The sequence below is a fragment of the Astatotilapia calliptera genome, chromosome 13, assembly GCF_964374335.1.
Source record: "Astatotilapia calliptera chromosome 13, fAstCal68.1, whole genome shotgun sequence".
In the NCBI taxonomy this organism is placed as follows: Eukaryota; Metazoa; Chordata; class Actinopteri; order Cichliformes; family Cichlidae; genus Astatotilapia; species Astatotilapia calliptera.
Genome location: NC_137434.1, coordinates 10,553,391 through 10,564,156, shown reverse-complemented (window position 1 = coordinate 10,564,156; position 10,766 = coordinate 10,553,391). Strand labels below are relative to the sequence as shown.

Below are 10,766 nucleotides of genomic sequence, written 5' to 3'. Positions count from 1 at the left end.
ACACTTCTGCAGGTCTTCAGCACCACAGGGTTGCGAATGGCTACAAAGTGACAGCAACTATCATCAGTCAAACGCCTGCCTCGACCCGCATCCTCCATCTGAACTTCGTGACTTTTTGCCATTCTGGCTTGTGATTAATTACGACTTTGGCTGCTTGCTGATAATCTATGTGATAATCACCAAGGGAATGACCACATTACTTGAATACTAGTCAGACCACGTTTGCTGCTTGCCTCTGTTGCCTCCTTTCCATTCCTCCTTGTTTGACTTCCTGCCAGTAGTTTGAGATTAGACCAGTAAGGGTAGTCGAGGGCTCAGATACCCTTATTTTATGTCAGGTTTACAAGCAGTTCGCTGTAACCTTTGCCAAATGCTCTCATTACACTTAGCGGGCAGCTTTTGCACCTAGAATCGGGCAGTATGTGGTGAAACACAACCTGCTCTTTAAACATTGTCTAACATATGGTTTAAGGGGACGTAGGGGAAAAGAGGATTTCCTGAGAGATTTGTTGAATTAAAAAACATATTTTTAAATCATTTTCTTTGATGAATTCTTTAAACCCACAGCTGTGTTTCCCTCCTCTCTTTGGCCATTATTAATTCATTGACATTTTGCTGGGATGGAAATTATCAGGATGTCGAGGATTGGATATGTGATTGCCTGCAGTGAACAGAGCAATGTTTGATGCGGTGCCACAACTCAATGTGCTTTCTCTTGCTATTTTCTTTCCTTCTCGTATGTTTGAATTGCTGTTTTTCTTTATTTTTGTCTTTTTTTTCCCAGCGGCGTGGGTTCGGGAGGCTTTTCTTTCCTATATAGTTTCACACTACAAACTGCACTAACGTTCACAAAAGTCAATGAGGAGATCTTTTTGGTGAGGCATGTTAAGCGAGCGAAGAGTAAGAAAACAGCACCATCCCTCTTAAATGCTGCATGACCTTTTGGTTCGTTTCTCAGGCATATCTGCACTTGAAACAATCAATCTTAGAGAGCATTAAGAATGTTGATCAATGGTAATCCACAGTTCTCCCTCAAGTCAGACCGAATCTTTTCATCCTTAATTTGTACTGAACAGTAATTAAACCCCGGGAGGTTTTCCTGGGCAATATGTGCCCAGTCTGAGTCAATACCCACCAACCCCCGTTTTCCCTTTTTGCCTTCCCACGCTGAACCGTGTTTTTAAATTTTTGTTTTGAAAATTACAGTCAATGTTCTGCATTTATATTACTGTGTGTGTGTGTGTGTATATATCTATATATCTATATATCTATATATATCTATATATATATCTATATATAGCAAGTTCTTATCCAGCATTGTTTTTTAGCAGTTTGCTTATTTGGATGAAAGTACTGAGTTGCTTATCAGTGATATGTTTCCCTCTATTGACAAAGTCATCCTAATTAGAGGCCTAACCATGCATTTTATTCTTGGCCAAGTAGGATTTAATTGCATTTCATTCTTATAATTAAAATGGGTTCCCATAGTAATTGTCACCTCCCATAAAATAAAAATATTGTTTTTATTAAACATAGCCTAAGCGCATAAGGAGTGCGTGATAGATTTATATCTTTGAGGGTTTTGAAATATATAGCGTGCAATTGTGAGTAATTAGAACCCCTGATTCAATTGCTGATTGAAGTCTTGTTATTGATCCAGTAGTCGTTTTTGGTAATGTGCGCCACGTAGAGCAGAGGTGTTCCCACCGCAGCTCTGGCAGTGAGCTGGTAGCCTCTGGCAGATCTCCTGCCATCTGAGCTGACTGTGAATAACTCCGAAAAAAAAAAAAAAAGCAAATTGATGGGCTTGAGTAGCTGCTGTTCCAGGAGAACAAAGTGAGGAGAGCTCTCTCCAGTGATGTGGGGGTTTTGCTTTTGCATCGAAGGTGACACGAATTCAGTAATCCCTGCACTGGGGTTGTTTGTGTTATAAATGTTAATTAACATTCTGCGAAATCGAAAGTGTACTTGAATTGTCTTTTTCATCAGCCGATCTGTCACAGTTATAAAGTGTGTGTGTGTGTGTGTCGAATGGAGGCCAGGAGTCCTGGCACATTTTAGTCCCCGACCTCCTTTAATACAATTAATGATTTTGCTTACAACATCAGTGCCACAGTCATGAAAAATTGCACTAAAGCACCAAGCAACCCCAACTGATTTAGCTCAATTCATCAAGAACCTTATGCTCATTGCCAGTGTCAAACCTAGTCCCGGTATTATCGAGTGCCTTTGTAATCAAGTACCTGCCCTGAGTTCCCAGGAGGGATTATCATTTTGAATGCACAGCTCACAAAGATTTGCTTATATATATTCCACCAATGACACTTGTTTGGGAGTTTTATAGCATATCAGGCAATCGGAGAGAATTAAAAATCTGCCTTTACTTTATTGTTTTATCATCTATTAAATTTTTGGGTTCATCTCAGGAGACAGATGCTTCAAGATCAACTCTGGGTCAAGCAGCCAAGCTGTGAAAGAAAAACTTTGGTGCTTTGAGATTGTTTTTCGATTTGTTTTCTATCTTTTGAATCATGAGATGTGATGGCCTTAAGGAGCCATTCTTTATAATGGCAGGCAAGATGGCATACAATATTGGCTAAGCTGTGAGGTGTAATATTGCGTGTTTAATCAGGAGACGGAGTTAGTTTGACAGACAGGATGTAAAAGTTGGATGAAGACAGGCATCATCAATCAACAGAGTTCTTCTTGGCATTGTAAATCACTGCAGTGCCGATGGGCATCATCTGTCGCCCCTCCTAATTTCAGGCAAAGTACGTAGCTTTATCACTTTTTACAGATGGGCTACACAGCCAGCACGCACCACTTCTTTTTGTTTATTTCCATCATCAACAACCATACACATTCGTCGGTCTCCCAGCACTGTAGCACGTAAACACAGGACATGAACACCAGTTTACCCGTCCACTGTCATCAGCAGGCGAATATTCAGTAGCACAGCAAATAAGAAAATAAAATCAAAACAAACTCCCTCGCTGGAGTAAAACAAAACAAATTCATTTACAAACCAACATCAGTGCAATTCTGTAGCATGTACAGTATGCTTCTGCAAATACTGATACTGTACGATCACATTGGGAGGGAGTGCTCAGCAGTTCAGAGTGCGCAGGGTTTTTAAGGGAAGTAAAAGTCCATAAACGGCTTCTAACACAGAATCAATGTTGATCTTTTTCACTGTAAACAAAACCAAGGCGCCAGAACAATTAGTAGTACACATCAGATGAAATGGAGCCGCTTTGCCCATGCTGTAAGTACTCCAGTGCAGACAGGTTTAGATAGAAAATCAAAGAAATCCCTTGGTCTACCATGTAGTAGTGAGTAGCCAGAAGTCCTAATGTTAACTGTAAAGATAATGGAACCTCAGTGGAGTGGGTGTAGGTGTAGAGCAACATGCTACAGAGGGGTTGTGTGGCTTATATCTAGTGCTCCCTAATCTAAGACCCCTTAAGCCCTCATTAAGTGCCCTGTTACTACAGTCAAAGAATCAATCAAGAGTCAGATTGAAACTTCTCAAATGGTTCGTACATACAACAGGAATCAGTAGTGCGTTTTTTGTTGTTGTTGTTGTTTTTTTTTTTTGATGGAATCGTGACTTGAAATTTGGTGTTGGTTTTGAATGTCACACAGCCACTTTCACTTCCTTTGTGATGCCGATGATGTCGTGACATGAAATGTTCATCATACAATGTAGAATGTGAAGTATTGCTGCTCTATATGTGCCTTCTATGCAAGCATAGAAATAATAAACATACTGTAGCGTATTCATTATATATGATTTCTTTGTGGGCAGCACTGGCCACAGTTGTGGAATTATATATACATTTCAGAATGTACAATATATTACTATCTACAGGCACATTTAGTGCAAGATGTCTGCTTTTTTGTTGTTTTTTGGGAGGTTAAGACCAGTTCATTGGTGTATTTGTGTAAATCCACATCTTGAAACATATACAATATATGGTCCTACTCAAGTGGACCACTTGCTAAATTCCAAAACACATAAGACCCTTTCACAGGTCTGAGATCTGATTTTTTTTTTCCTGCACAATAGTGACAAAAATAAATAACAGAAGGTGACACTATGCACAAAGTGATACATTTCCATTTTCAAAAGTGCACTGAGAATCAGCCAGAAGGTTAACCAGGTCTCGTCAAGCATAGAAGATAAGTTCTGGGATCTGCCCTCCTTGCACCCCAGTGCCGTTAGTGCTGTCTGACGAGCACTGGAATTGAAATGTTACTTTCCCGCACTGTACTTCTGTCATTCCTTCCTGTCCAAAGTAGCTCAACTCATTCCCGTCGAGAACCACGCTGGCGGTGTAGAAGGTATCTGGCTCAATCTGGACCGGATACTCAAACCACACCGGGAAAGTGTTGCTGGAACCGTCAGAGAAGTATTTGCTGAGGTTTTGTCCAAGCAGTACTCCTTGACGTTTCAGCTCAATCTTGGCGCTGTACTCTGCTGAGCCACAGCTAGATCCATACAGTCCAAACCCAGCAATGAAAACTCTTTTATCCACTGCAAACTGTATACTGTCACAGCGGCCCCGATAGCGCCACTGATTGCTTCGGTAGGCACAGGACTGGAATCTGTGGCAACGCTGGGGGGTGAGGCCCTTCCTAGGCTGACTGACAAACTGCATCTCTGGCTTCTTGGCAGCTGTATACCATAGGAAGATGTCATTGGTCTCATTAAGCGTCAGCACGCCCGACTGGGCTGCTCCATTGGCGAAATCATCCAGAGCCATCGTAGGGATACGTATCAGGTACATGGCCTTGCCCAAAACCTTACGCTTGTTGTCAGTCGATGAGGTGAGCTCTTGTCTCTGACACTCGGCCTCTGCCCAGCTAAGTGCAGCCTCAAATACCACTATCTCTTTAGCGTTGAGTGTTTCCCGCTGTAGGATACTCTCCAGGGTTTGGGCATCAATGTCGCAGAAGCCCTCTGAACGTAACGCCAGCTCGGCCTGGGCATCAATCACTTCCCAGCAGCGCTGCGTCAGCTCTGGCTCCTCGAACAGGCAGCTCTGAGAGAGCAACACGCAGGCGTTCTTGGCACTCAGGCTGGTCTCCAGGAAGTTGACACAGGCACGTGCCAGGTGAGGGACAATGTACTTCTTGGCAGCATAAAGAGTGGCCAACACTGTGTCAGCACTCAGGTCAATTTCATCACAGTAAATGTACCTGTTGACATAAAATAGGAATTTCTCAGCAAACACCGGAGAAATGACAAGAAAACGGCACGGTGTAAATGTGTTTTCTATGATCGTTAATTTAGATGACATGATTCAAACAATAATGCATTTGAGGTTTATTTTTAGTTTCTTATGACTGAAAGTGATTGACATTGAAGTGCTGTAAGCAAAACTTTCCTGTATCTGTTCAAAAATATTTAAGAGAGGAACGAAACGAGATTCTCGCCAGATAAAAAAAAATCGCAGCGCAAACTTATCAAACTGGCCAACATAATAGTATTCCTCCTACGTCTGTGTCTACCACCTATCACAGTTTGCCTGCAAGGACAGAGAAACAAAACTCAGAAATAAAAGTGATGAAAGGAAGGCAACGAGGAGGTAGAAAAAATATCCTGGGATTCAACAGGAAAATTTGAAAGTATAATGAAATGAACAAGTACAACAGACAGATATAGATTCTGTCCCTGAGATATATAAAGAACACTTCATCTCATTTGTCTGTCAAGGCTTACTTAACAGTTTTATCTGAGATTTGCCAGAGAAATAGATACAGATCAGTCTTATCAAATTATTCTTTTTTTTTTACCCATGGACCGCTTGTTCAACTAAAGCACTACGAGGTCAACGGGCCCAGTCGAAGGAAGAATTTAGAGAATCCTTACTTCAGCATTGCCAGAAATGCTGCCGGTTCCACATCTGGTATGTGGATTTCATCCTTGTTCTCAGCAAGTTCACCGTAAAACATGGCATGAAACACCGAGCTGCCCACAGCCAACACATACTGTTGAAAGAAGCAAAGAAAACAGAGTGACGGATGGGAAAAACCAAAATGAAAACAGTTTATCTGTGACGTCAGTGTAATTCATGTGACATGTACTAACATCTGGAAAATGGAGGAAGATTATTTGAAGTGGGGAATCTCAGTGCATTCACGTAACAACACAAATCCCTTTGTGCGTTGGCAAAATCGCACCTGTTGATTTTCTCAGCGCTGCTTAGACAATTACTGTGTCCCCTCAGGGCACGGATGCAATTTTCTAATGAAGAAGACTTGTATTTGCTTGTGACACTACTGAACCGAGTGCAGCAAAAGTTCAATTTCTGAAACTAATGAGTCATCTAAATGTATGATGAAATCACATGCAACTCAATATGACTGTGTGACTAATAGTTTATTAGACAATGCTATGAATTCTGTTATTAAACCTGAGTTTAAGGTCTCTGTGTTCATGCCTGTGTTGTGCATACGTGTGTGTGTGTGCGCGGCACAAGTGTGTGTAGGTGGATATGTGGGTGGTATAAAGAACACAGAATTTCTCCAAAGTGAACTGCATGCGCACTAGTCGAAAATAAACCTTGCAAATCTAAGGGTTTTTGGAAACAATGCCGTTGTTTTTGTGGCTGTTGTCATACTCTGAAATTCATGCTTATTTTCATTAAGCAAGGTCAGCTGAAAGACAGATGCTCTTTGATGTGCGTTTAGAGACAAGAATCCATACGCTGCATATTGGAATAATATTATTCTCACCTTGCGGCTCTTTATTTTTTTAAAGATATCGACATAAATGACTGTTTCTACTTCCACCCTCCATCCCACTATGATAGAGCTGTTAACAAAAAGCAGATCATGAGGCATATTCAATCTCCTGCCTACTGGACACGATAAAGATTGTTGCACTGAGTGTCATATCTCGTTGCCATAATGCCTCAGCATAAAGCACAGTCGAGTCAGTGTCCTTCCATAACTGCGCTCTAAAGTGTACAAAGTGCATTGCAGCTACCATTCATGGATTACACATTTTGGTCCCATGTAAAGAACATTAAAAATGACCCGTGCAGAGCCATTCGGAGCCTGTTGATGTGGAAATTTGTGCGCTTACAAATTCATGCGACTGTTCTAATCACAATCAAACAGCAGAAATGACTTTTAAATGATTTATGCGCTAATCATAAAAAAATAATGAGGTCAGATGGTGGACTAAACAGTCCAACAGCTGTATTTACACTAGAAATTGCATTGTCGCGTCAAACCTAAAGGATACTCGGTTAAAGACAAAAGTTTGTGCAGGGTGCGAGGCGCACACATGGACGTGCCTCACTCTGCGTCTGATCATTGTTACGGTGTGCTGTTGGGGGTGTTTGATTAAAAGTTGAGTAATTGCAGAGCATTTTCATGAAAAGCTGAGCTAAAGCGGAGACAAAGACGCTCCATCCTGCGCGAAACGACCGCTGAAGAGGATAGCCCTTCCTCCTTCGCTCACTCTGTGCCTCCATCCTTCAGCCTCATTTACATAAATAATTGAGGACTGTCTCGAAAAGACACATGGTGCGGAAGTGATGGTGGAGCACAAAAGGAATCAGTTTCATTATAGCTGGCAAAGAGGAAAGATGTTTTTTTTCAAGCTTCTATGATATGAGCAACAATGGGCCAGCCTGCGTGGCTGCTTGTTTGTTCATTTTCCAGCCTTTTAGTGCAACTTCACTTGATGCTAAAATTCTTACTCTGTGTCCCGGAAGTCGCTGGGTCCTTCCAGGCTGACCCACAACAAAGTGAACATCTGCCATCAGCTCATTGTTGAACATCACAGAATTTCTACAAAGGGAAAGAAAAAAAAAAAGGAGGGAGCGGGAGGAGGGTACAAACAGAAAATTAGGTGATTTTAAGGCACATTAAGGATTTTCTTTCTGTTTAATTTAACCTTTTACCAAATAGGGATTGTAGCTTTTAGCAGAAATTAAACCAAATATCATACATCACATTTACTCTGATCTTTCCTGTTATTCTAAACACTCTAAACACAAGTTTTATGAGTGTGCAAAGTGTGCCAGGTGCTTAAATTAAAATTTAAGTCTCGCACAGAGCAATGAAAGCTCATCATTTTTATCCTTATGTTCTTTTATTCATTCTTTCCACATAAAGACAGAGGGAGAAGATGATGAAGTCAGTGGAAAATCCCCACCGTGAAAGAATGGGACCAACAATAAAGCTGCGTTCATATATTATTGAGCAGTGGAACATGTCACAGGGGTGGGTAAACAGCCCCATGATGTTCTGGAGAGACAACAAAGCCGGGTCAGAAAACACACATTTTGCGCTGGACTGCTGGGATCCTTTACTGATAGGCCAAGGTAAATATTTTGCTTTTAGTACAGATCGGCCCTCCGCCTGTTGTGCATTAAAAAAACGCACTCGCTGTGACTGTCCGCCCTCTGTTGTGTCAGAGCGGCAAAGTCTGCAGGAGGCAAAGAGGGTGTAAACAGAGTTCCCCTGTCAGATGGAGGGCAGGGCAGAGATATCACCCACCCCTGCTCAAACCTACATGCACTCACAAACACAGGCACCACCCGTCACGCCTACTACTTTAGTAGAAGTGTTTTGTTGTACATTTTTAATCGTAAGACGGGTGCAATTCAGTAAACCAATTAGACTTTATGGGACATTCTCAAATTTAATCGTCCAATTCATCTTTTTGATCTAAATGTTAATAAAACTTGCAGATTTTCCTTACCTCTCTCTTATAGTGGAGTAGAGTCCCTGCCAGTTACAGTTCTGAATTGTGTTGTTGTTGTTGAGGTTCTGCTGCTGGTACTGTTGCACTGTGGTGGTGGATGCCGGCTTTTTGGTGGGGAAAATATCCGCTGCCATCTTCTTCTTTTTCTTGCTCCTAAGTGTGATTATCTCATAACAGACTGGGGGCAGCTTGGAGCTGCCACTCGCATTCCCTTTCTTGGAGCTTTTACTTGACTTGCTTTTCACTGACTCAGGAAGCATTAAGAAGAAAGTCAGACATTTCATGTTCCTTCCCTTGGCATCGACCATGAGTGTGTTCAACTGCCGAGCAGTGAGTGTGCATGCAGAGAAAACATTCACCGGGAGCAGGCAGGTGCGATGGGGGAGCGAGGACAGCGGAGACTTGAGCTGCACTCAGCAGCGCAGCAGTCAAAGATCCTGTGCGAGGTTTGTATGACCTTTAGGGAACTAATAGAATAACTCCCTTCTCTCCTCTAAAGAGGCAGGTTCACACTGGTGATTGAAAGGCACTTTTCCTGTGTGAAGTTTGATCTGCTGACGGAGAGGCTCTTGTGGGTCCCATCCCTGTTAGTCCAGAGTGATGAGATCAGCTCTCTAAATCACTTCTTTTTCTCTCCTCTGCTCGCCTCTCTCACTCACTGCTTCGCTGAGGGTTGGCCTGACAGCTCCAGATTTAGTATAGCTGCAGTGGTCCTCAACAACGCTGTTTAATCAGTTCCTTTCATTTCGCGCTCTTACTCCTTCTGTGCTTTCCCTCCCCTCTCTGCTCTCTTTTCATGTGTTGATCTACTCGTTTTTCTCCAACACGGCCTCTTTCCCCTTCCTCTCCTCCATGGAGCAAGAGTCCTCTGCAGGATGCTGTAGCCGTGGATGCCGTGTTGCTCCGCTCTGCTCAGCCTCTCATTCTGCTGACTACAGAGGTTGAATGAGAGAGTGCAGAGAGAGAGGAGGAGGAAGAGGAGGCGGAGGAGACCCCCCCACTACCACCACCACTCCCCACCCTCTCTCAGCACAGTACATGGCTCTCTCCGGAGCTCAGCCAATGGCAACACACAGCATTCATGATTGGCTAATGCAGCCTATAGCAGCACATACTTGAATATGCAATAGTGAATGTCAATTAAACTCAATTAAAGTGACAGCCATGCCCCATAACAATGATATATTTATCTCCGGCTTTACTGTCTGTGGTTCCTTTACATGAAGCAGCAGCATTGAGTCCAGTAAATGGAGACTATGTTATAATGCAAAAGAACAATGTAAAGTTACAGGGGCTTTTTAAGGGCAGGATTTGTCTAATTCTTGAGTGGTCTGACAATCACTCGTTATTTAAATGAGGTTTCCGTACATTTACACAAACAGTTGAATTTGAACTTCATTTTTCACCTGGGCTGCTTTGATGAGACTTCTTACCTCTGCAAAACCTTAGTAGACTTCAATCAGTAAAAGATTTACAGCATGCCCATTCATGCCAAAAACCTAGTTATACTCAGGATATTTTTGTTTGTAGAATTTGATCTTGTAACATGTTACAATGTGTAAATATCCCCAAAGCATTTAATATTTCAGTTTTAATTAATAGCTTTTTTTCTTTGCTTTTTAGTAAGAACAAAGATCTTTTCTTAGAGCCTTTTTTGTTTTGAAGTACTCAAAAGGCAAATATGTGCTTGCACTTAGGCTTCCTTGTTAGGTCATCTCTTCAGGAGAGTACATGAATCTCTGAACTCTCTACACAGTGTACAACATGATGCATATTTTCCCCTCTGCTCTTTTACGCTAGTTAGACCTGAGCACAGTGGGGATTCTGTTTAAACTGAAGGGAGGATTTAGCCGCTTGGCGGCGGTGGTGGTTTAAAATATTTCGCTGACATTCAGTATTATACAAAAGTCTTAAGCCAACCATCATTTCTTCATGTTTTGCTTCCAAGGAGCCAGACTTTCTTATATTTAAGTGGTTTTGAGCAGTAGTTCTCCAGGCTTTCCGAATGTCTTTCTTATGATTTTCTTTGGATGTTGGTTGG

General features: G+C 42.0%; 1 protein-coding gene across 1 annotated transcript; it reads right to left on the bottom strand.

Moving 5' to 3' along the window:
• Nucleotides 1-2,818: 2,818 nt before the first annotated feature.
• Nucleotides 2,819-9,696, bottom strand: btbd3b (BTB (POZ) domain containing 3b). The gene is made up of 4 exons (XM_026189324.2): nt 8,723-9,696; nt 7,716-7,806; nt 5,876-5,994; nt 2,819-5,202 (listed from the first exon to the last, which is right to left on the bottom strand). The coding sequence occupies exons 1-4, from the start codon at nt 9,031-9,033 to the stop codon at nt 4,170-4,172; spliced, it is 1,554 nt and encodes a 517-aa protein (XP_026045109.1). The 5' UTR covers nt 9,034-9,696; the 3' UTR covers nt 2,819-4,169.
• Nucleotides 9,697-10,766: the final 1,070 nt, after the last annotated feature.

Bases quoted from the DNA above. Each gene is read 5' to 3' on its own strand.
- btbd3b (XM_026189324.2), bottom strand. From the start codon at position 9,033: ATGGTCGATGCCAAGGGAAGGAACATGAAATGTCTGACTTTCTTCTTA. The intron at 7,807-8,722 runs GTAAGGAAAATC...TTCCCTTTGTAG, and splicing joins TACTCCACTATAAGAGAGAG to AAATTCTGTGATGTTCAACA. The intron at 5,995-7,715 runs GTAAGAATTTTA...TTCTTTCAACAG, and splicing joins AGCGACTTCCGGGACACAGA to TATGTGTTGGCTGTGGGCAG.